A 24,241-nucleotide genomic window follows, 5' to 3' on the forward strand; every position below is an offset into this window, starting at 1 on the left:
CCTCGCTCTTATTTGCATACACTACATACTTCAGGTTTACCAGCTCTTGTACTGACGATCCTTGCTCCACAGTGCATCGATATCCACATACGCACCTTTGAGCCAACGTCGTCCAGGTCCAAAAGACTTGCGTGCATGCAGCGTCCGTCTATTGTTGAACACGACACAGGTCCCTTCCTCAAGCAATAACTCTAGTCGATTCTGTGGCTTTGCCAACAATTTTGCATACAGGGCGATGGCTTCCTGATAGGCCTCAAAGCCCTGTGGGTTTTGTGTTCCTTGGAAGGGTGGCGAGTAATTGACAAACTCAACTTTGCCTGTCTCCTTGGAGATGATGAAAGTGGGTCGGCTGTAGTGATACCATTGTCCGTCATTGCGATACTCGTAATCCACATCATACGTGCACAGTGTCTTGAAGTGTTCTGGAGCGTTCAAGCGCATTTCCTCTGCCGCGTTGAAACTATCCACAAAAACAGATGTCCCACCCTGTACCTCATTCTCGAGGCAGTACAGGAATTGCAGTCCCGGTGGAGATTCAAAGTAGAGGAGATCCATATGTAGATCCAGGTCGACACTGGTATAGGCCACATTCTTGGCATCCTCCAACGACTGGACATTCCAAGTCTCACCATAGAAGGTCCGTTTGAGGGGTCCGATGCGTGTTGCGAGCTTCGCGAGCTCATGCTGTGCTTCCTCACTTTTGGCATGACCTGCAGGGCAGCCAGTAATGAAGGCCAATCCATATTGTTGTAGTGCCTGGACGACGTGTGCGAGGGTCCCTTCATCTTGCTTAAACTTGCCAAATGTCACAGACACAGCGGGGACCTGTCCTTGCATCGTTTGGGCATCCCATAGGATCGGTCGTCGATCATTATGCCGAGAAGCAGTCAATGCTTGTCGATCCTTGTGCTGTGCAAGGAAGTCAACGCTAAACGTACTACGATGCCGACCACCCTGCCAAATCACTTCTAGCATATTGGGTAAGCCACGCATCGCAGCAGGTTGGATATCGAGCGGGATATCACCCGTGTTGAATGTCTTTTGAGAGGTTTTGGGGTCCTTGCATTTCGGACACTGACAGCAATCTGCCAGGTACGTGTAGGGCAGTGTGACCACCTCACCATCAATCAAGACAACAGCAGCCTTGTTCGTTTGTTCGACGAGTTTGAAGGATGGTTTTGGTGGTTGAGCGGTGGTGGGCGTTGTTGAGGATGACTTGAGGGCTTGTTCTTGTTGTGCTTCAAAGATGAACTTGTTGATGCTGGAGCGTGCAGCGAAGCATCGGACGTGTGTCAAGCATGGGTTATGCAAGCGAGTGAGAGACTGGGACGAGACCTTGCGAGAGCAGTGATCGAGAAGCCTTCTAGCATGAGGCAAGCAGCGTGGAAGCATGGCACAGGCCACCTGTTCAAAGTGTGGTCAAAGGCTTGAGCTTCAGTAGTGAGGTCGAGTCACGCAGAGGCTGTTACGCGGCTTGCTATAGATCACAAACTACAATCAAGACGGCAAGCACAGGAAAGGCAAGAGACCACTGAATGCACTTCATTCTTGACTATGAATCTAAGCTTGCAGCGTATCCAAAAAAGATGTGCAACGAGACAGAGAGAAACATTCGAAAACAAAGATCAGGATGCAGTATCCGTCTTCCCTTCAGTCTTCTCGCTCATTAAGAAGACATCGATGAAAGACTTCTAAAAGTAAAAGCTTCCATGGTGGCAAAAAAATAAAAGGTCCTCAAATGAGATAAGATTCGCTCGCGGTGTGTTGGGGGTAGAAGGTATGTGATGTGATGGGATAAATGCTCGATGATAAAGTCCTTGACTGAACGAAAAAAGCAAAGCCGATGCGGCTGTAGTGGTGCCGCATCGACCCATGAAGACGACAAGTTGTTCGTCTCTAAGTTTTTGATTTTTGAATTCTCCTATTCATCTTCGACCGATTCGTGTTCGTGGTTGGACAGTGTATGCAGAAGAAAGAAAAGCGCTCGTGTTTAGATGAGAGGCGCTTTACTGCTTTCTGCGGAAAGAGCATCCCTCCATGAGACGTGCCTTACCACCGGTGGGTTGGCAAAGGACAGAGGCACATGATCCGCAGATGACCACGGTCTGTGCGTGTGAGAAGACGGTGGTGATGTTGAAGCATCCTGGGCACTTGACGTCCATGAAGAATGAACGTGGCGACTGCACGAGCTGCTTGAGCTTGTGCTTCTGTGCTTCGGCCTGAGGAGTAGGGTTGAGGAGGTCTAGAGATGGAGGTCAGCGTGCTGCACCACTTGATGGTAAGAGTAGATCCAACATACCGACAGAGAGAACCATGCTTGTGTGAGATGTGTCTTGGGAGTGTTGCTGTCGTCTGCCTTTGGAGAGTTCTGGACTTGGATTGCATTGCTGGGTTGATCAGTGGCGAATTTGTGTTGACGGGCGTGACTGCGATTTGGTGGAAGCCGATCTGAACAACACGCTGCTACTCTACACTGCTACACTCAGTAGTTAGTACTCTTAAAGTACGCTCTGCTATGGACGATGATCCAATCACGCTCTCTCTAGACACGCTCAATGCTCTCAAAGAATTCCAGTCTGAACAACAAGCTGAAAAAGAACGCTTTGCTGCACTAGAAGCCCGTGCCCAAGCTCGTTTCCAAGCTGCCAAGAATGAGCAAGACACGCCAGAAGAAGCTGTACTCCCAAGCATACATGATTTCAAGGAGGACTGGCAACTCTCACAATTCTGGTATTCACCCGAGACTGCAGATGCACTGGCAGGTGAACTCCTGGCTGGCATCGACAAGACTGCATCTTCGCAGCCACGGGTAGGCGTCCTCTGTGCTCCGAGTGTCTACCCAGACCTCCTCAAGCGTAACGCACAAGACGCGTGGCTCTTTGAGTATGACACCCGCTTTGAACTCTTGGCACACGACAAGTTTGTCAAGTACGACTACAAACATCCCTTCCAACTCCCACCTGCACTCAAGGGCACATTCGATAGACTCATCATTGATCCGCCCTTCTTGCAGGATGACTGTGAGATTAAGGCTGCCTCTACAGCGCGATGGCTCGGAAAACCAGACTGCAGATTCATCGTATGCTCAGGTGCCAAGATGCGGGACCTCCTTCTTCGCCTATACAAAGCAGAAGAATCACAATTCCAAGTGGCGCATAGCGGCGGCAGGCTCTCGAATGACTTTATGTGTTTGCTCAACTACAAAAGCACTGATCCACAGTTTGCCTCGCTTGCATCCTTGGCAAAGGAAGAGTATGCTCTGTTAAGCCAGACCGCTTGAGACGAACAAGCTTCTTCATTGGAAGCCTTACAAAAGCCACACATCTGTTTTTCAAGAGACTTCTATTCATCTACATTCAAGACCACCATTGACTGACGTCAACACTCACGCTTCCTTGCGTCAACGCAGGCGTGAGCTTGGGCTCCTGAAAATGGAGATGCGAACAAGACAAACTTACCAATGGTTGTTGAGGTCTGAATCACCTGAGCCTGTACGTCTGGCAATCTATGCATGGTGGCTCCGTGTCTGAAGTAGAATGTACTGCTGAACAATATCTCATCTCAGCTTGAGACAAATTGTAGGCTGACATGCTCTACATGACAAGATCAAGATGGACGGGAGCGTGGAAATCCAATACACCAGTCAGTTGTCTCAACAGCTTCTTTGCAAGCAACAATTTCAATCTTTACATCGGACAAGTCCAAATGCTGGCCCATTTGGGCTCAACCTCAGCCCCTTCTATTCTCTCAATTACTCAGAGTTTCTGTCACAGTCCTCGACTGGCTTCTTAATTGCAACACCACCTTCGATTCTGCGGCTTCCCGAGATCCCTCAGTCGTCCACAAGTCTAGAGCAGTCACAGCAGGGTATGTCGACCCCGGCAACTCGGTCATTAACGCCAAGATACATGGCTCTCGTAGGCTTCTTAAATAGCTATGAGATACAGTCAACTATAGGCCATAGTCATAAACGTCTGCAGTTTCAAGAAATCCACGGAACGCTTCGAGTCGAAAGCTCCCCTGGAACAGGTCAGATGGAGTGCCTCATCTTTTCAAACTCAAGCCGCTTCAAGAACTCCAGCATTTCACGATTCACCTCGTCTGGCTTCTCAACCTGACCAAAGTGTCCGGTCTGGATAACCTTGCGTGTCAGCCTAGGGATATGCTTCTCCATACCAATAGATAGCTCAGGCTTGAGCACAGGGTCCAGAGCAGTTGCAAAGAACAACGTCGGGACTTCCACTTTCGGCTCAATGCCCTTGAAGTCATTGACATCGTCATCGTAATTGAGCCTGCGGGTCTTGTACCAACCAGTTGATGGTGTGATGCCATTTTTATAGTACTGATCAACCATGACTGCAAATTCATCCTGTGGAACCATGCTTGTTTCCGGGTAGCTGTCCATCTTTGCAAGTCTCATAAAGTCAGTGTTCATGCCCTTGCCAGGCGCATACACAGCATTGAAGAACTTGACAAAATCAGCACGCGTCTTGATATCTTTGGCTGGCTGATCAGAAGCCAGATAGATTTGGTACGCAAACTGCTTGAGTGCCTTTGCCTGACCTTCAAGACTGACAAACGCGCCTTTTGCTGGTGGGTAGTAGGGTGTGGAGATGACCATCAGTGCAGAGACTTGCTTCGGAAAATAGTTGTACATGCGCCAAGCAACCATGCCGCCCCAGTCATGCCCAATGAAGACGGCACGGCGAATCTTGTTGATTGTGAGGAGCGCCGAGAGGTGGCCGGCAACAGCCTTGAAGGTGTACTGCTTCAAATCAGTTGGATTCTCTGTGCCTGCTCCAAATCCAACTTGACTGATGCACAAGCAGCGATAGCCAGCTTCTGAGAGAGCCAGCATCTGATGCCTCCAGCCATACCAGGAGTCGGGCCAGCCATGAACAAGCACACAGGTATCGATTTGCTTGCCCTTTGCAGGCAAGTCCACATATCCGTACTGGACGCCGGCCAAATTGGCTGACTTGAACGGGAATTGCTTTGGGTCGATCATGGACGGTATTGAGCAGTCTGATAGAGGTGGCCCTTTGCTTTCAAGTCCTGTACAAGAGTCAATAGCTGATGCGTCCTAGGCCTGATTGCGGGGTCTTTCGAGATCTCAGACACGTGCAGGCAACGACGCGAAAAGAAAGCGACCAGAAAGGTAACAAGAACAACAAACCTAGAAACAGGTCCTGCGGTCTCTAGCGGACGGCCCGGGTCAGTGAGGCCCATGTCGCGCTCATCAATGGAAAGGAGGGCAGTTGATAGAGTGGCAAGCGGAGCCAGTGCAAGGTCCAGTGCTAGGTTATCTGCTCAATTAGACGGCCCCATGGTTCCTCTTGCAGATGGTGCAGCAGAGCGACCAGCCAGGGAGCGGCGGGCGCGCGATACAGCCTCATCTGTCTCCGGTAGAACTTATGAGCGTGTAAGGCTGACAAAAGATCAAGATACTCGAGCGACTGACGACAAGACGCGGCGCGAACGCACCGAGAAATCAGATGGCACTGCAAGGTCTACCATACGCAAGCGTGCAGCGCGTACCCCGAGTCCCGAATCAGTCGATGGAGCCCGTGTCGCCATCAGAGAGGTCGAAGGTAGGGCGTCATTTGCGTGTGCTCATGCTGACCTGCTAGTGACGTATCCCACCATCTCAATCGCACGTCTGGATGCTTCGCCGTACGCCTCGTGTGCAAGCACAAGCAATTACAATGCCATTGCGGACCATCCGGCACTGTCATCCTTGTCGATCGAGGAACAAGAACGTGCCATTCTAGAAGATCTTCTCTATGTTCTGCTCGGATCCGCGGGTTCCTATGTCAGCCTGGGATCTAGTAAACAAGCAAACGAGACAACATCTCCTCGGTACATCATCAACGCTGACCTCGATCCTTCCCTCCGCGACGTGACAGAGGAAGTGTTGACAATGGCGCAGCACTACATTGCCGTGACCAATTTCACTGACAGGCACGCACAAACTGAATACGGCACAATCAATCATGCACTCACAGCGTCCATTCGCAATCACACGGACGATTATCTGGTGCTGGTTGCTCAACTTGAGAATGAAAACGCCTCCGCGCCAGCATTCTCATTACACTCCCTTGCCTTGCATGCTAGACCCATGGCACAAACACTGCAAGTGTTGTTTGACCTAATTCAAGATTTCGCACCTAAGAGCACAGACACGGATGCGCCCATTGACGAGTATGGAGAGGAAAACATGCAAGATATTCTGAATCAACTTCAAATGGGCACGGCTTTTGGTCCATTGTCAAAGACGCCAAAGATTATCAAAGGCGGTGCTGTATTGCAGCTCTTGACAACAAGGCTGCGCATGCTCTCTGGAGATCCATTGTCGAGAGAAGTGCTCAAAAAGCTACTGATGGACGCCTCTGTGCCTTATACAACGATGCTCAATCTTTGGATACACCAAGGCTTGATTGCGGATGAACACGACGAATTTCTCATCAAGGAACAGTCCACCTTTCGCAAAGAGAAGCTGGAGGAAGATTTTACGAGCGAGTACTGGGAGAAGCGCTATACAATGAGAAAGGATGACAGCCCGCCGCAACTACAAGATGTCAAGGAAAAGATTTTGCTTGCTGGCAAGTATCTCAATGTCGTCCGTGAATGCAGTAATGTCGATGTGCGCAGCGCAATGATTGGTACCGCATTGCCCAGCTCCTTTGAAGACAATGGCTTCTTTGATAATATCGAAAAGGCATACACCACTGCAAACAGCACGCTACTGGCTTTACTGCTCAACAAGCACGAATTGCAACCTCGACTAGCGAGCATGAAGCACTTCTTCTTCCTTTCCCAGGCAGACTTCTTCACCGGATTTTCCGTTCACGCTGCACCAGAGTTGGCCAAATTTACAAAACAGGTGGCTTTAGACAAGCTGCAAAGCTTGCTGGATGTGAGCGCCAGTTTACCCGGTACCATAACCAATCACGACAAGTTCAAGGACGATATTCGAGTGACCTTGTCGAATGACTTGCTGCATGATTTGCTCATGGACATTAACAATACTCAAGGTCTTGGCGAGGATGCACTCTTGACTGGTGCATTCTCCGAGCCAGTCTCTGCCCTTGACAAGGACGACTCTAGCAAAAAAGCAATATCTGGCTTCCAAGGCCTGCAGCTGGACGTCAAGGTGCCTTTCCCAATCTCCTTGGTGATTTCTCGCAAGGCAATTTTCCGCTACCAGCTACTGTTTCGACACTTGTATTCGCTTCGTCACACTGAGGACACCCTCAATCTCAGCTGGATTGAATGCTCGAAGACTCATGCATGGCGCGCCAGAAGCACATCACTCAAAGTTGAGCGATGGAAGAAACGCGTCTGGACGCTGCGAGCGCGCATGCTTGGCTTCACGACGCAGATCAGCTACTATTGCACTGCCGAGGTGATTGAGCCGCGCTTTACACAATTCATGACGAAGCTCTCACATGTCGATACAGTCGATGCCGTGATGCAGGATCACGTTGATTTTCTGGATACGTGTCTCAAAGAATGCATGTTGACAAATCAGAGGCTCTTGAAGGTGTATGCCAAGTTGCTCAAGACATGCCTAGCTTTTGCAAGCTACATTGTTTTGCTCTCAAAACACCTGGAGCAGGCAGACTCTGCACTCAAAGGTGAGTCGCGTGATCATGCGCACGCGACCACTGCCAAGCAGAAATCGCGTAAGGAGACACTTCATCCAGTGTACGGCAAGATCGATGAGGCGCATCTAGCGACGATGGACGAAAAGTTGTCCAATTATGAGCAACACTTTGAACGCACCCTTAAAGTTCTTCTCGACACCTTGAATTACTATGCCGGCACGGAAACAATCAGTTTGTTGAGCTTGATGATGCGTCTTGATTGGAACAAGGGCTTCAGAGATGATGTGCTTGATCCATAGATTGGCATCAAATATATTAGCCTACAACGTACGCTTGATGAAATCAACAGAGTAGCACTGAATAGCATCGCCAGCCTCGAGTGCTTCAAACGCCTCGAATTGTAAACCACATTCGTTGCCTTTGCCGAGCGTGGCGACTTCCTGCTTGACGTGCTTCAGCATCTTGAGCTGACCTTCCCAGATAGTAGCCTTCTTGCGCAAGATTCTAAATTTGCGTGCCTTTTCGAGCGTTCCGTTCGTAATGCGACAACCAGCAACAGTTGTGGTTTCCCGTCCCTTTGTCGTGATCTGGAATAGTTTGAGCACCTCAGCTTCACCCACAACGCGCTGCTGTTCGATTGGTTTCAAGTGCTCAGCCAACTTGTCTCGAACAGCATCAATGAGTCTGTAAATGACACGCTCTTTTAGGATCTCAACGCCTTGTCGAGCTGCGAGAGCCTCAGTCTTCCTGTCAACCGCTACATTGAAGGCCACTATTTTGCCTCCAGAGGCCGCAGCGCGCAAAATATCAGACTCCGACACTTCGCCGACTTGCTTATCGACAATTTTGGTTGCCACTTCATCGTTGCCAATGAAAGCAATTGAATCATAGATGGCTTCTACAGAGCCGGACACATCAGCCTTGATGATGAGTGGCACTTCGATGCGCGATTTCTTGCTATCCGTAGCGGTTTCTGTAGGTGGCGTGGATTCATTGTTTGCAGACTCGGCTTGTGCGGCTTTCAAAGCTTCCTCACGTTCTTTCAATCGCTTTTCGTTGATGGCCTCGATATCCTTGAGTTGCTGTAGCTGCTCTTGTCTAAGCAAGCGATTTGCCACAACTTGCTTGGCCTCCTTCTCGCTTGACGCCCCCAGAACTTCATCACCTGCGGCTGGTAATGTCGACCAACCAGTCACTTCGACAGGAGTACCAGGCAAGGCTTCCTTGAGTTGCGTACCTGCTTCATCGCTCATGGCGCGTACACGACACCAGGTCGACCCTGCCACAATGAGAGAACCTTGCTTGAGGGTACCACAACGAACAATCAGGGAAGCAACAGCGCCACGACCTCGTTTGACACTAGACTCAATGACCCAGCCTTCAGGCGTTCCCTGTGGGTCTGCTCGAATATCCATGATTTCTGCCTGCGAAACGATGGCCGATTCCAAGTCATCGAGACCTTTGCCCGTCAAGCCAGAGACTGCAACAGCCTGTACTTCCCCACCAAAGTCTTCCACCTCGACGCCATGAGCTAGAAGGTCGCGTTTGACTTTTTCTGCATTCGCATCGGGTTTGTCTATTTTGTTGACGGCGACAATCATTGCAACGCCTGCGCTATGCGCATGCTTGATGGCTTCTTTCGTTTGTGGCATGACTGAATCGTCCGCCGCAACGACGAGCACAACGATATCCGTGACACTGGCTCCGCGTTGACGCATAGACTCAAAGGCAGCATGACCAGGGGTATCAAGAAAGGTGATTTGCTTGTCTCCGCCTGGTAGCTTGACGGAAAATGCTCCAATGTGCTGCGTAATGCCACCTGCCTCTTTTGCCGCCACAGATGATTTTCTTAAGGTATCTAGCAGAGTGGTTTTGCCATGGTCGACGTGGCCCATGATTGTGATGAGTGGGGCACGAAGCGGCAGAGCAGACATGTCAGCAGGGAGTGGCCGTGCATAGAGATCAAAGGCATTGGTATCATCCACAACTGCATCAAAGTTGAATTCGCCTGCAATCAATGATGCATCTTCGGCAGTCAATGTGTAATCAGGGGCAGTGTGGACGAAGCCAGCTTCCTCCATCTTTTGTTGTAGCTCAACCAATCGTACATTGAGAAGCTTTGAGAAGTTCGTCACGGAAATACTTGGCGGCAAGTACAGCTGACTCTTGACTTGCTGCAGGTGTGCTGATCTCGGGCGTTTGCGATAGACTTCCTGGCCTGGTGTGGGAGCCTGCTGTGCCTGCAGCTTGCGAGCATGCTTCTCGCGATCCATACTACGCTTCAGCTCCCACTTCTTTTGTTCTTCTGCATTTCTGACAGGCGCATTGCCTGTTGCTCGAACTGGGAATCGCGTTGCGGTTCCTTGCCGTGTGGGAGGCGGCCCATTTGAAGCTCTCTGCGGCACGTCTCGTTGTCCATCTACCCCAGGGGGCCTTCGTGGCTGTTGAGTCCACTGCTCACTGGGAAGAGGTCCACGCCGTTGCTGTTGATCACGATGCGCCTCAGGGTGCCTCTCGTAAGCCCTGGGCTGAGCATTCATCACTCTTGGAAGCTCTCTTCTTACGGGAGGCCGTGTGTCTCTACTCCCCTCTCTCGACATACCTTCTGCGGCACGATCAAAGCTCCGCAGCGGTCGTGGAGGACTGACAGGCCGCATAGACGCTGGTCGAGCCCATTTGGAAGGCACTGCAGCCTTCCGACCGCTGACTGTGATGTCTGACGAGTAGCATCTTCTGACGCTGCCCAACGTAGCTTGACACTGAGCACATCTGGACGCCAGTACTCTCATTTCTCCCCGACACCAGGGCCCTCTAGCAGTACAGCTTGTGCAATGATGTCGCCAGCAGCTTGTTCGTGTCGCCCAAATTCTTTCCTGACTCGCACGCTCCAAATTTCCGGACAAAGATTTTTATTCTTTTGGGCGACAAGAGAAGAGCGACAAGAGCTGTAGCAGTGCAGGAAGCATACAGGATGAGTGTAGAGGCAGAGGCCCTAGTAACTCAGAGCAGGAAGCGGGCGCGCAGGCAATTGCGCGACAACAGCAAGAAGCAGGCCTCTGCATCCAGAATATTCACGCCATACAGGGCCATTGGCCATGTCGCGAATCATGTGCCCTTTGATATTCAAGTTCGTGGCAAGCAATTCCTGCTGACAAGTTGCATTGGCAGAGCCATACAGACTTATGATGTAAGAGAGATTTTGTTCGTGGAGAATGCTGACTGGTAGTGTGCACGCCTGAACTTGCTCTTCGTGGGCCAGCAAGCAGATCATCCAATCACGGCGATTGCTTCTAATGGTGACCTTATTTACGCTGCATGTGGCTCTCAAGTAATTGCATACAAGAGAGGCAAAGAGCTCTGGCGGATAGGCGAGAGCGACGGTGCCTTCATCGACCACATCACGACTTTTGGCAACTATATTTGCTGTGCGACACGCGACAGCCAATTGATGGTATACAACAGCGAGTCACAAGAGCTTCATACCCAAATCCAACTGCGTCAGGACGTCACTGTCACGGCCCTGCTGCATCCGCCAACATACCTCAATAAGATCGTGGTTGCAAATTCAGATGGTGTCTTGCAGCTATGGAACATCAGGACGGCCAAGTTGGTCTTTCAGGGTGACTCCTTTGGCGAGCAGATCACATGTCTAGCCAGCTCGCCGGTCATCGATGTGATTGCACTTGGATTGCTGGATGGCACAGTCATCTTGCACCACATTCGAGCAAATGAAACCTTGATGCGACTGAAGCAAGAAGGGCGAGTCTCTGCCATTTCGTTTCGCACAGATGGCAAGCAAATAATGGCGACTGCCAACACTGAGGGTTCCATTGCCTTGTGGAATCTTGAGAAGGGCAGAATTCAGCATGTTCAACGGATGGCGCATGGCGCTGCCATCACATCTATGCAGTTCCTCAATGGTCAGCCAATTCTCGCAACCGCAGGCGCTGACAATGCCCTTCGACAATGGATCTTTGAGTCTCTGGATGGCGTGCCACGCATCCTTCGAGAGCGCTCTGGTCATCATGCTCCACCCACAGCTATACAATTCTATGGCGAAACTTCGCATTTCCTACTGTCTGCCTCACGAGATCGGTCACTGCGTGGCTTCAGTCTTTACAGCGATGCACAAACAGCTGAATTGTCTCAGGGCGCTGTACAGTCCCTTGCCAATAAAACACACGCGCGGGTGGATGATCTGAAACTCCCAGAAATCATTGCCATGGCGTCTCAATCAACGCGTGAAAAAGACTGGGACAATGTCTTGACTGCGCATAAGAATGACGCCGCTGCACGATCTTGGCATTGGCAGAAACGCAGGCTCGGCAGTTTCTTGCTCAAGACAGCCGACAAAGCGGCCGTCAAGGCTGTTGCGCTTTCTCAGTGCGGCAACTTTGGCTTAGTGGGATCAAACATGGGCGGTATCGATGCGTATAATATGCAGTCTGGTCTACACAGGAAGTCGTACAAATCTGCGGACGCACCTCACACTAAGGCCATCTCCGGCTTGCTCTCCGATGCACTCAATCAAACACTGCTTTCGGTGTCGCTCGATGGCACAGTCAAGTTCTGGGACTTCCACAAAGCAACGTTGCTAGACACTCTCGTGATTGGCGTTGGTTTCACGAGCCTTCAAGCACATAAGTCATCCGACTTGGTGGCACTGTCATGCGATGACTTTTGCATTCGCATCCTCGACGTGGAGACCAAGAAAGTGGTGCGTGAGCTTTGGGGTCATCAAAATAGAATCTCGTCCATGGCCTTTAGTGATGATGGACGCTGGCTCGTCACGGCTGCACTCGACTCGACTATTCGCACATGGGATCTTCCGACTGGTCACACCATTGATGCTATTCGAACAGATGCCGTGTGCACCTGTGTTGCATTTAGTCCCATGGGAGAGTATTTGGCAACGACGCATGTCAATTCCGTTGGCATACATCTGTGGACGAATAAGGCACAATTTACTGCTATATCAACAAGGCATGTGGGTGAGGATGAAATTCAGCGCATCGAGGTGCCGCTTGCATCCGGTCATGGTGGTCAGGGTATTCTCGAGGTGGCACTCCAGACTAAGCAACAAGACAATGACGTTGCGCTCGATGGAACCTTTACGACCGTTGACCAGCTTTCCTCGGAGCTGCTGACCCTGAGTATGCTGCCAAAGTCAAAGTGGCAGAATCTTCTCAACTTGGATCTCATCAAGCAGCGCAATAAACCCAAAGAAGCTCCGAAACAACCCGAGCGTCTACCATTTGACCTAGGTACTCTGCGCGATCTCAACAGAGGAGAAGGGCTCGTTGCAAACCAGGCAGGGGAAGAGGACAGCTCACGACACCTGGCGCGACTTGGACATGCAGCATTCAGCGAGTCGCGTGTGTCTACGTTGCTTGCCGAAGGAAGCGAATCATCCGATTATCAGACTCTCTTCACGCATTTCAAGCAGCTCGGCCCATCGTCGATCGACCTCGAGCTCAGATCTCTCTCCATGGACAATCATCTCGCAGAATTTTGCTGCTTTGTGGAAGCTATGACGTGGCGTCTCGAGCAACGACGCGACTATGAGCTTGTTCAGGCTTGGATGGGCACGTTCCTCAAGGTGCACGGCGACGTGATTGCCGAGAATATTGCGAGCGAGGAGCGACTGGAGCTGGTGCTTGTGAGGTGGCAGAAGGCTCATGAGAGCGAGCGGACAAGACTCAGTGACCTTGTCGGGTACTGCAGCAGTCTGATCAAATTTATGACTACAAAGTGATTCTCGTAGCAGTATCTGTCAAGTATTCTTTGATATGAGCTCTTCTAACTAGGAAGAATCTTTGTCGGGCAGGAGTCGCCATGTACCCTAAGAAGTCGCGTTTCGAGACGACTTGATTCGTAGATGGGCAGCAGACCCTCCACTGGGAGACATCCTTTAATATTGGCAATGCTGACCATTAAATATATCTTCTGTCCACATATTCAGCCTTTTGCCTTGCCAAAACCAAAGGTTCCTTCGCACTTACCCGACACCACTTCAGCTGCAGAATGGTGCGCAGAAGTAAGTGCGCAGCTGTTGAAGGGACTCAGAAGGCTCAAAGGTAGTCAGGCTCATGAAGATATGCCGTGTTCGATTGTCTTGCCACAGCTGTGCATCGATGACTGCGCGGCACGCATATATGAGGCAACCCAACGGCTCGAGAAGGTATTGTCGAGCAGTTCTGCTACAGCAAACTAGCAGAGGATGTGCTCAGCTTTCTACCGTCTTGCAAGTGATCACGTTCTTGAATGTGACGTTATCGTCTTTGTACTGCTTGGCCTAAAGCGCTGGCGATGCACGCTAGTCACGGTCCGCACACCATGAAAACCGCGAGAGAACACGTCCGGGAATGGCTAGTCCAATCAACATCTTTGCAGTCTACGCACTGTCTCCGCTAAAACACGATAATGAAAACGCCGGAAACAAAACATGCACGCTCGCATTAGGAACCACATGCAACAACTGAACCACAAAAAAGGCATCCCCCACCGGTCTGGACGGAATGTTCCAGCAGCCATTTCCATCTCAAGCTTCTGTTGATCGCTTAGCTCTGCTCTTGAAGAGAGATGCGACTTTACGTGCTACTTTTGTTCGCCTCTTGAGCTGGCTAGGATCGTGCTCATACTTCTGCTCAACCTCAGACACAGCTATGGCAGCCTTGTCCACCGAGCAGTTCGTGGAATTTGCTCTGTCCTTTTTTAGATGACCAAGTTTCGTGCAGATCTTACTGGCCGCCCTGTTCAATGCCCTCAGAAGCGTTGCCCGAGCCCAGGTGGAAAAGGCTGCCATAGCTGTGTCTGAGGATGAGCAGAAGCATGAGGACGATACTAGCCAGCTCAAGAGGCGAACAAGGCTAGCACGTAAAGTCGCATCGCTCTTCAAGAGCAAAACCAAGCGACCAACAGAAGCTTGAGATGGGAATGGCTGCTGAAACCGCTACAGATCGAGAGAGGACATCAAGGACTGGCAGGGGAAATCAATAGTCTTGCATATCACGCACTCTACGCACTGTCTACGCACAAACACACTAAAACAAACGCCAGAAACAAAATAGCGATGATTGCAACAGGAAGCACAAGCAACAAGCACTGATAAACAACGAATGTGTCTCCCACCGGATTTTCTTCTCTAACGCAGCTGCCAACCATTACGAACTGAACAATCGGACTCACCACTCTGCGCTGCACTCAGAGAGCGATACGACTGTGCTTGGCAAATTTGCCGCGTTCCCGAGCTTGCGACGCTCAAGCCTTTGTCGATCGGATGGTTCTGCTCTTAAAGAGCGATACAACTTTGCGAGCTAAATTTGTTCGTCTTCTCAGCTTGGCAGCTTTCTGCTCTGCCTCTTCTTCCTGTTCCTGCTCCTGCTCGAGCGGGCCATTCGTGACCGACACTCTGTCTGCTGCGCATCTATTTGCCTCCATCGTTGTTTGTTTGAATTTGGCGCAGACCTTGCTGGCCGCCTTCTTCAATGCCCTCTTCCAGGCACGCTTCTTGGAACTGGGCTCGGGCAACGCTTCTGCTGGAAGCATCTTGAGTGGATCTCCGTTCGCATCGAGCATGAACTTGGATGCCTCGTACAGCTCAATCAATTCGTCAATCGCAACATCTGGCTTGGCTATGCGGGCTACTGCAATGTATTGCCCAAGCCAGACTGGCACGGGGTAGCGGAATTCAGGGCCACTGGGCTGTTGGGCGATTGCGGTATGGGTAGTACTATATTCTGAGTTTGCGCTGAGCTCGCATGGCTGGAGAAGCGACAGGTAGCTGTCAACCCAAGGCCGAGTGCGTAGAGCAAGGGCAGGGGCAGGAAGTGCCGAGATGCTAGTCATCGTGGTGTAGTCATCCACATCGCTATAGAGTAGGAAGTCGTCATTGTAGACAGATAGGTCGTCGTCATCATCGTCCTCATCTTCAGCTTCCTCTGAGGCATTGACAATGGCTATGGTGGACGTTGAGCGCCAGAAACCGTTGTAAGGATTTACGATCGCCTCAGGCTCGACAGGCAGCTTCTCGTTCATATGGAACAAGGAAAGGAAGCTCTCAGCCCACGAACGACGACGAGTTGGCTCTTCGACCAGCGTGATGGCAGACTGAAATGGAGCAGATTCGTTGCCACTTGCCAAGGAATAAAACGAGAGCATGCTGTCACCAAGAAAATTGGAGTTGTATGGCGTCACGGGAAAGTGAGTAAAAGCGGAAGTAGAAGTGGTAGTGGTAGTGGAGGTGAAAGGCAGGAAATCCTCTTGAACAGGTTGAACAGAGGCGATGGAAGAGATAGAGAAGGCAGATGGCGATGCCAGTTGGTAGAATGGAAAGGTAGGGATGGCCTTGCTTTGCAGGCGTGAATCCATGTTTTGGGGAGCTCCTCCCGGGCCTTTAGCAGTCCCACCTTCGGTATCAAAGAGCTTCTGGCGACGAGAGGAGGGTGAGTCCTCGCGAGCCAGGCCGTGGTTAACAGCAATCTCAGACAGTGCGTTCATCTTGTGGGAATAGGCAAAGTAGAAGATCAAGATCTTTTGAAGGTGTGGTTATAGGGAAGAAGGAAATGGGAAACGGGCAGACATTGGGTTCCTTATATGTTTTCTGTGTCACCAGAATGGCCGGTGCTGGTGAGTCATTTGCACACAAAAGATGGCGGGCTGTGTTTGAGCCTGTATGACTCATTTTCATCTTGTCATAGTGTGAAGCTGCCTTGACTAGGACTCATACTTGCGCACAGCTTAGGCTCACTATCTACAGCTCAGCGCGCATAGCTCTGTACAGATTGACATGTCGTTGTGGTTTTGTAGTTCTACTCGCGGTCGTCGTCTGCACGCCGAATTTATGGGCAGATCTGGATACTGACTGACCCCGACACCACTTCAGCTGCAGAAAGATGCGCAGCAGTAAGTGCGCAGCTATTGAAGGTTCTCAGAAGGCTCAGAAGTGGTCAGTTTCCAGGTTTCTGAAGGGATGTCAACCTTTGCATGGCCGTCACGTTAGGGCGCTGTGAAGATGATGACCAACTTGTGTCTATACAGATGCTGGCGCCGCACGCATTTGCGATACAGCAGCGCAAGAGGCTAAGAGCTCGAGTGAGAAGCAGCCTGAAGATCTGATACTATGGTTTGCTCGAATAGCTGTAACTCCAAAGCTCAGATCACGGCCTTTACATGCGATTGCAGAGTTGAGGTTGGCTTGGCTTGGCTTGGCTTGGCTTGGCTTGGCTTGGCTTGGCTTGGCTTGGCTTGGCTTGGCTTGGCTTGGCTTGGCTTGGCTTGGCTTGGCTTGGCTTGGCTTGGCTTGGCTTGGCTTGGCTTGGCTTCTTTTCTGTTACCCCAGGACGTGTTGCCGCAGAGGGCTTTCTCTCCAGGAGCTTTCATCAAAGATCATCTGTCATCTTGGGAAACGATAGAATTACGCTCTTGACAATGATGCAATCTGTTTCGCACTGCTCACACTACGATGCCGACACGCCACAATCGCTACAGATCGAGAGACATCAAGGACTGGCAGGGGAAGTCTATAATCTTGCATCACAAGCACTCTACGCACTGTCTACGCACAAACACACTAAAACAAACGCCAGAAACAAAATAGCGATGATTGCAACAGGAAGTACAAGCAACAAGCACTGATGAACAACGAATGTGTCTCCCACCGCATTTTCTTCTCTAATTCAGCTGCCAACCATTGCGGATCTGAATAACCGGACTCACCACTCTGCGCCGCACCTGGAGAGCGATACTTCCCGCGCTTGCGACGCTCAAGCCTTTGTCGATCGGTTGGCTTTGCTCGTAAAGAGCGATACGAGTTTGCGTGCCAATTTCGTCCGTCTCTTGGGCTGGTTAGGATTGTGCTCATGCTTCTGCTCGATGTCAGACAGAGCTAAGTGAGCCTTGCCTATCGAGCGATTCGTGTAATATGTTCGGTTGTCTGCGCATTCGTCGGTGTTCTTGTGTTTCTGATTACCTTTGGCTCAGACCTTTCTAAGCGCCTTCTGCAGTGCCCTCCTCCAGGCACGTCTTTTTGACTTGGGCTCGGGCAACGCTTCTGAGGGCATTGAACAGGGCGGCCAGTAAGGTCTGCGCCAAATTGAGTCATAAAAAGATTGACAGAGCATATTCCACGAACTGCTCGATGGACAAGGCTCCCATAGCTGTGTCTAAGGTTGAGCAGAAGTATGAGCACGATCCTAGCCAGCTTAAGAGGCGAACAAGGCTGGCACGTAAAGTCGCATCGCTCTTCAAGAGCAAAGCCAAGCGACCAACAGAAGCTTCAGATGGGAATGGCTGCTGGAACATTCCATCCAGACCGGTGGGAGATGCTTTTTTTGTGGTTCAGATTTTGCATGTTGTTTCTAATGCGAGCGTGCATGTTTTGTTTTTGGTCGATCAGGTCTTGTTTTTGGCAGCCGCGCTAGAGACAACCCGAGTGGGGACACTTTCTTTGTGCTGAGGTACTGCTGATTGCTTGCGCTTTCTGTTGCAACGGTTGCTGTTTTGTTTCTGGCGCTTGATATAGTGTGCTTATGCGTAGACAGGGCCTAGGGTGCAAGAATATTGATTTCCCTTGCCAGCCCTTGATATACTCTCTCGATCTGTAGTGATTGTGGCGTGTCAGCATTGTAGCATGAGCGGTGCGAAACAGATTGTCTCACTGCTCGGACTCATATTCGCACACAGCTTAGGCCCACTATCTACAGCTCAGCGCGCATAGCTCTGTACAGATTGACATGTCGTTGTGGTTTTGTTCTCGCGGTCATCATCTGCACGCCGAATTTATGGGCAGATCTGGATACTGACTGACCCCGACACCACTTCAGCTGCAGAAAGATGCGCAGAAGTGAGTGCGCAGCTATTAAAGGTCCTCAGAATGCTCAAAAATGATCAGGCTACTGAAGGGACGTTAGGCTTTGTGACTTTGCATGGCTGTCGCGTTAGAGCGCTGCGAAGATAATGACAAACTTGTGTCTACACAGCTGCTGGCGCCGTACGCATTTGCAATACAGCGCAAGAGGCTAAGAGCTCGAGTGAGAAGCAGCCTGAAGATCTGATACTATGTTTTGCTCGAATAGCTGTAACCCAAAGCTCAGATCACGGCCTCTACATGCGATTGCAGAGTTGAGGTTGGCTTGGCTTGGCTTGGCTTCTTTTCTGTTATCCCGGGACGTGTTGCCGCGAGAGCTTTCTCTCCAGGAGCTTTCATCAAAGATCATCTGTCATCTTGGTCATCGATACGCTCTTGACAATGATGCAATTTGTATCACACCGCTCATACTACAATGCTGACAATACGCCACATTCGCGTCAATTCGAGAGAGTACATCAAGAACTGGCAGGTCACAACAATATTCTTGCAATCTACGCACTGTCTACGCACAAAAACACTAAATCAAACGCCAGAAACAAAACAGCATCTATTGCAACAGAAAGTGCGAGCAAGCAGCAGTACTTGAAGCACAAAAAAAGTATTTCCCATGAAGTTGTCTCTAGCGCGGCTGCCAACAACAACACCTAATTGATCCGGCTCATCACCTTTGCGTTGCACTTGGAGAGCGATACGACCTTACATGGCAATTTTGCCTACTTCTCGAGCTTGCTACACTCAAGCGTCTGTCGCTCGCTTTGCCTTGCTCTTGAAGAGCGATATGATTTTGCGTATCAATTTTGTTCGTTTCTTCAGCTTAGCAGGAAGCTGCTCTACCTCTCCTTCATGCTCCTGCTCAAGCTCGAGCGGGCCATTCGTGAAAGGCACTCTTTCTGCTGCACACGTATCTGATATCATCTCCTTCTGAAGATGTCTGGCGCAGACCTTACTGGCCGCCTTCTTCAATGCCCTCTTCCAGGCACGCTTCTTGGTACTGGGCTCGGGCAACGCTTCTGCTGGAAGCATCTTGAGTGGATTTCCGTTCGCATCGAGCATGAACTTGGATGCCTCGTACAGCTCAATCAATTCGTCAATCGCAACATCTGGCTGGGCTATGCGGGCTACTGCAATGTATTGCCCAAGCCAGACTGGCACGGGGTAGCGGAATTCAGGGCCACTGGGCTGTTGGGCGATTGCGGTATGGGTAGTACTATATTCTGAGTTTGCGCTGAGCTCGCATGGCTGGAGAAGCGACAGGTAGCTGTCAACCCAAGGCCGAGTGCGTAGAGCAAGGGCAGGGGCAGGAAGTGCCGAGATGCTAGTCATCGTGGTGTAGTCTCCACATCGCTATAGAGTAGGAAGTCGTCATTGTAGACAGATAGGTCGTCGTCATCATCGTCCTCATCTTCAGCTTCCTCTGAGGCATTGACGATGGCGATGGTGGACCTTGAGCGCCAGAAACCGGTGTAAGGATTCGCAATCGCCTCAGGCTCGACAGGCAGCTTCTCGTTCATATGGAACAAAGAAAGGAAACTCTCGGCCCACGAACGACGGCGAGACGGCTCTTCAACCAGCGTGATGGCAGATTGGAATGGAGTAGCATCGTTGCCACTTGCCAAGGAATAAAACGAGAGCATGCTGTCGCCAAGGAAGTTGGAGTTGTATGGCGTCACGGGGAAGTGAGAGGAAGTGGAGGTGGAAGTAGTAGTGGTAGTGGTAGTAGTAGGGCTAGTGCAAGTGGAAGTGGAAGTGAAAGTGAAAGGCAGGACATCCTCTTGAACAGGTTGAACAGAGGCGATGGAAGAGATAGAGAAGGCAGATGGCGATGCCAGTTGGTAGAAGGGAAAGCTAGGGATGGCCTTGCTTTGCAGGCGTGAATCCATGTTTTGGGGAGCTCCTCCCGGGCCTTTAGCAGTCCCACCTTCGGTATCAAAGAGCTTCTGGCGACGAGAGGAGGGTGAGTCCTCGCGAGCCAGGCCGTGGTTAACAGCAATCTCAGACAGTGCGTTCATCTTGTGGGAATAGGCAAAGTAGAAGATCAAGATCTTTTGAAGGTGTGGTTATAGGGAAGAAGAGAATGGCAAAAGGGCAGACATTGGATTCCTTATATGTTTTCTGTGTCACCAAAATGGCCGGTGCTGGTGAGTCATTTGCACACAAAAGATGGCGGGCTGTGTTTGAGCCTGTATGACTCATTTTCATCTTGTCATAGTGTGAAGCTGCCTTGACTCGGACTCATATTCGCGCACAGCTTAGGCTCACTATCTACAGCTCAGCGCGCATAGCTCTGTACAGATTGACATGTCGTTGTGGTTTTGTACTGGCGGTCATCATCTGCACGCCGAATTTATGGGCAGATCCTAGATACTGACTGACCCCGACACCACTTCAGCTGTAGAAAGATGCGCAGAAGTGAGTGCGCAGCTGTTGAAGGTTCTCAGAAGGCTCAACAGTGATCAGGCTACTGATGGGACGTTAAACTTTGTGACTTTGCATGGCCGTCGCTTTAGAGCGCTGCGAAGATGATGACAAACTTGTGTCTACACAGCTGCTGGCGCCCCATGCATTTGCGATACAGCGCAAGAGGCTAAGAGCTCGAGTGAGAAGCAGCTTGGAGATCTGACACTATCTTTTGCTCGAATAGCTGTAACTTCAAAGCTCAGATCACGGCCTCTACATGCGATTGCAGAGTTGAGGTTGGCTTCTTGAGCCAAGCCTTGCGTTAATTGCGCGTCTCCTTTTCTATTAACACAAGACGTATTGCCGCAGAGAGCTTACTCCCCAGGAGCTTTCATCACAGATCAGCTGGCATCTTGGCAATTGATACGCTCTTGACAATGATGCAATCTGTATAGCACTGCTCATACACAATGCTGACGATACGCCACGTTCGCGACAAACCGAGAGAGTACATCAAGGATCGGCAGGTTACAACAATATTCTTGCAATCTACGCACTGTCTACGCTAAAACACGATGATGAACACACTAAAAACAAAACATCTTCGCTCGCAACAGGAATAAGATGCAACAACTGTACCACAATGAAAGCATCTGCCACTAGTCTGGACGAAAATCCCAGCAGTATCACGACGCTCAAGCGTTTGACGATCGTTTGGCTTTGCTCTTAAAGAGCGATACAACTTTGTGCGCCAGTTTTGTTCGTTCCCCCTTCTTCAGCTTGGCAGGATTATGCTCTACCTCTTCTTCATGCTCCTGCTCCTGCTCAAGCTCGAGCGGACCGTTCGTAAAAGACACTCTGTCTGCTGCAGACGTGTTTGGTCTCATCTTCTTCTGGGTAAGCTTGACGCAGACCTTACTGGCCGCCTTCTTCAATGCCCTCTTCCAGGCACGTCTTTTTGACGTGGGCTCCGTCAACGCTTCTGCTGGAAGCATCTTGAGTGGCTCAAGGTCTGCGCCAAAGTCACTCAGAAGGAGATGATATCAGATACGCGTGCATCAGACAAAGTGTCTTTCACGAATGGCCCGCTCGAGCTTAAGCAGGAGCATTAAGAGGAGATAAAGCAGATTCCTGCCAAGCTGAAAAAACGAACAAAACTGACACGCAAAGTCATATCGCTCTTCATGAGCAGCTGGCGGCGCACGCATTTGCGATACAGCGCAAGAGGTCGAGTGCTCGGGCAGGAAGCAGCTTGAGAATTTGTCGCTATGTCTTGCTCGAGTAGCTGTAATTTCAAAGCTCAGATCACGGTCTCTACATGCTGTCGCAGAGTTAAGGTTCCCAAGCAAAGCCTTGCTTCGAAAGAATGACAAGCATGTGGCTGTTGAAGCTCTTTTCTGGCTACAAGTCAATTCCCTCTCAAGCATGGAAAAGGCTCTGCCGACAGTGATTCGAAGGCTCGATTCATGCTCTAGATTTGGTGTCAATGTTGTAAGCATCAAGGCTCTGCCAAAAGTGTGCGCGTCTCCTTCTCTGTCGTCCCAGGACGTGTTGCCGCAAAGGGCTTAGTCCCAAGGGCTTCCATCACATATCATCTGTCATCTTGGAAATCGATACGTTCTTGAAAATGATGCAATCTGTTACGCACTGCTCACAGTACAATGCTGACACGCCGCTCCCAAAGGCTTTGATCAAAGATCATCTGTCATCTTGGGAAACGATAGAACTACGCTCTCGACAATGATGCAATCTGTTACGCACTGCTCACACTACAATGCTGACACGCCACAATCGCTACAGACCGAGAGAGGACATCAAGGACTGGCAGGGGAAATCAATAGTCTTGCATATCACGCACTCTACGCACTGTCTACGCACAAACACACTAAAACAAACGCCAGAAACAAAATAGCGATGATTGCAACAGGAAGCACAAGCAACAAGCACTGATGAACAACAAATGTGTCTCCCACCGGATTCTCTTCTCTAACTCAGCTGCCAACCATTGCGGATCTGAACAATCGGACTCACCACTCTGCGCCGCACTCGGAGAGCGATACTTCCCGAGCTTGCGACGCTCAAGCCTTTGTCGACCGGTTGGCTTTGCTCGTGAAGAGCGATACGAGTTTGCAAGCCAATTTCGTCCGTCTCTTGGGCTGGTGGAGATCGAGCTCATGCTTCTGCTCGACTCCAGACGCAGCTATGGGAGCCTTGCCTATCGAGCGATTCGTGTAACATGCTCCGATGGCTACGCATTCATTGGTGGTTTTATCTTTTTTCTGTTTACCTTTGGCGCAGACCTTTCTAAGCGCCTTTTGCAGTGCCCTCCTCCAGGCACGTCTTTTCGACTTGGGCTCGGGCAATGCTTCTGCGGGAAGCATCATGAGTGGATGCCCATTTTCATCGAGCATAGACTTGGATGCCTCGTACAGCTCAATCAATTCATCCAGTGCAACATCTGGCTGGGCTATGCGGGCTACTGCAATGTATTGGCCAAGCCAGACTGGCACGGGGTGGCGGAAGGCAGGACCACTGGGCTGTTGTGTGGATGCGGCATTGGTAGTGCTATGTTTTTGGGTTACGCATGGCTCGCATGGCTCGCATAGCTGGAGAAGCGACAGGTAGCTATCAACCCAAGGCCGAGTGCGTAGAGTATGGGCAGGAAGTGCCGAGATGCTATTCATCGTGGTGGAATCATCCACATCGCTATAGAGTAGGAAGTCGTCATTGTAGACAGATAGGTCGTCGTCATCATTGTCCGCATCTTCAGCTTCCTCTGAGGCAGTGACAATGGCGACGGTGGACGTTGAGCGCCAGAAACCGTTGTATGGACTCACGATCGCTTCGGGCTCGACAGGCAGCTTCTCGTTCATATGGAACAAGGAAAGGAAACTCTCAGCCCATGAACGACGGCGAGACGGCTCTTCGACCAGCGTGATCGCAGACTGAAATGGAGCAGAATCGTTGCCACTTGCCAAGGAATAAAATGAGAGCATGCTGTCGCCGAGGAAGTCAGTGTTGTATGGCGTCACGGGGAGGTGAGTGGAAGCGGAAGTAGAAGTAGTGGTGGTAGTGGTAGTAGTAGGGCTAGTGGAAGTGGAACTGGAAGTGAAAGTGAAAGGCAGGACATCCTCTTGAACAGGTTGAATAGAGGCGATGGAAGAGATAGAGAAGGCAGATGGCGACGCCAGACGGTAGAATGGAAAGGTAGGGATGGCCTTGCTTTGCAGGCGTGAATCCATGTTTTGGGGAGCTCCTCCCGGGCCTTTAGCAGTCGCACCTTCGGTATCAAAGAGCTTCTGGCGACGAGAGGAGGGTGAGTCCTCGCGAGCCAGGCCGTGGTTAACAGCAATCTCAGACAGTGCGT

At 50.7% G+C, this 24,241-nt stretch overlaps 9 protein-coding genes across 9 annotated transcripts; 3 read left to right on the forward strand and 6 right to left on the reverse strand.

The window, feature by feature from the left end:
- Window positions 1-42: 42 nt before the first annotated feature.
- BCR37DRAFT_335863 (taurine catabolism dioxygenase TauD, TfdA family-domain-containing protein) lies at window positions 43-1,134 on the reverse strand (the record flags this gene model as incomplete). Its single annotated transcript, XM_040867202.1, has 1 exon — window positions 43-1,134. A coding segment is annotated over one exon (1,092 nt), but the record flags the coding sequence as incomplete, so codon positions are not given.
- Window positions 1,135-2,006: 872 nt separating this feature from the next.
- Window positions 2,007-2,315, reverse strand: BCR37DRAFT_394798 (40S ribosomal protein S27; the record flags this gene model as incomplete). Its single annotated transcript, XM_040871522.1, has 2 exons — window positions 2,007-2,242; window positions 2,300-2,315. The coding sequence occupies 2 exons, from the start codon at window positions 2,313-2,315 to the stop codon at window positions 2,007-2,009; spliced, it is 252 nt and encodes an 83-aa protein (XP_040723091.1).
- Window positions 2,316-2,365: 50 nt separating this feature from the next.
- On the forward strand, window positions 2,366-3,655 carry BCR37DRAFT_120461 (putative N6-adenine methyltransferase-domain-containing protein). Its single transcript, XM_040865989.1, has one exon. The coding sequence runs from the start codon at window positions 2,516-2,518 to the stop codon at window positions 3,278-3,280; it is 765 nt and encodes a 254-aa protein (XP_040723092.1). The 5' UTR covers window positions 2,366-2,515; the 3' UTR covers window positions 3,281-3,655.
- A 46-nt stretch (window positions 3,656-3,701) lies between these two features.
- BCR37DRAFT_382597 (Alpha/Beta hydrolase protein) lies at window positions 3,702-5,451 on the reverse strand. Its single transcript, XM_040869910.1, has one exon. The coding sequence runs from the start codon at window positions 5,006-5,008 to the stop codon at window positions 4,031-4,033; it is 978 nt and encodes a 325-aa protein (XP_040723093.1). The 5' UTR covers window positions 5,009-5,451; the 3' UTR covers window positions 3,702-4,030.
- Window positions 5,243-7,906, forward strand: BCR37DRAFT_403490 (Spc98 family-domain-containing protein; the record flags this gene model as incomplete). The annotated part of the gene is made up of 3 exons (XM_040872008.1): window positions 5,243-5,584; window positions 5,750-7,637; window positions 7,707-7,906. The coding sequence occupies 3 exons, from the start codon at window positions 5,243-5,245 to the stop codon at window positions 7,904-7,906; spliced, it is 2,430 nt and encodes an 809-aa protein (XP_040723094.1).
- Window positions 7,907-7,927: 21 nt separating this feature from the next.
- BCR37DRAFT_350693 (uncharacterized protein) lies at window positions 7,928-9,880 on the reverse strand (the record flags this gene model as incomplete). Its single annotated transcript, XM_040868027.1, has 1 exon — window positions 7,928-9,880. One exon carries the CDS (start codon window positions 9,878-9,880, stop codon window positions 7,928-7,930), a length of 1,953 nt encoding a protein of 650 aa, XP_040723095.1.
- A 698-nt stretch (window positions 9,881-10,578) lies between these two features.
- On the forward strand, window positions 10,579-13,362 carry BCR37DRAFT_350722 (uncharacterized protein; the record flags this gene model as incomplete). The annotated part of the gene is made up of 2 exons (XM_040868030.1): window positions 10,579-10,794; window positions 10,834-13,362. The coding sequence occupies 2 exons, from the start codon at window positions 10,579-10,581 to the stop codon at window positions 13,360-13,362; spliced, it is 2,745 nt and encodes a 914-aa protein (XP_040723096.1).
- Window positions 13,363-14,867: 1,505 nt separating this feature from the next.
- Window positions 14,868-16,106, reverse strand: BCR37DRAFT_394804 (uncharacterized protein; the record flags this gene model as incomplete). Its single annotated transcript, XM_040871523.1, has 1 exon — window positions 14,868-16,106. The coding sequence occupies one exon, from the start codon at window positions 16,104-16,106 to the stop codon at window positions 14,868-14,870; it is 1,239 nt and encodes a 412-aa protein (XP_040723097.1).
- Window positions 16,107-17,149: 1,043 nt separating this feature from the next.
- Window positions 17,150-20,834, reverse strand: BCR37DRAFT_382604 (uncharacterized protein). The gene is made up of 3 exons (XM_040869911.1): window positions 19,851-20,834; window positions 19,420-19,821; window positions 17,150-17,569 (listed from the first exon to the last, which is right to left on the reverse strand). The coding sequence occupies exons 1-3, from the start codon at window positions 20,484-20,486 to the stop codon at window positions 17,372-17,374; spliced, it is 1,236 nt and encodes a 411-aa protein (XP_040723098.1). The 5' UTR covers window positions 20,487-20,834; the 3' UTR covers window positions 17,150-17,371.
- Between the last annotated feature and the right edge of the window lie 3,407 nt (window positions 20,835-24,241).

The sequence above is a fragment of the Protomyces lactucae-debilis genome (assembly GCF_002105105.1).
Source record: "Protomyces lactucae-debilis strain 12-1054 chromosome Unknown BCR37scaffold_19, whole genome shotgun sequence".
NCBI lineage: Eukaryota > Fungi > Ascomycota > Taphrinomycetes > Taphrinales > Protomycetaceae > Protomyces > Protomyces lactucae-debilis.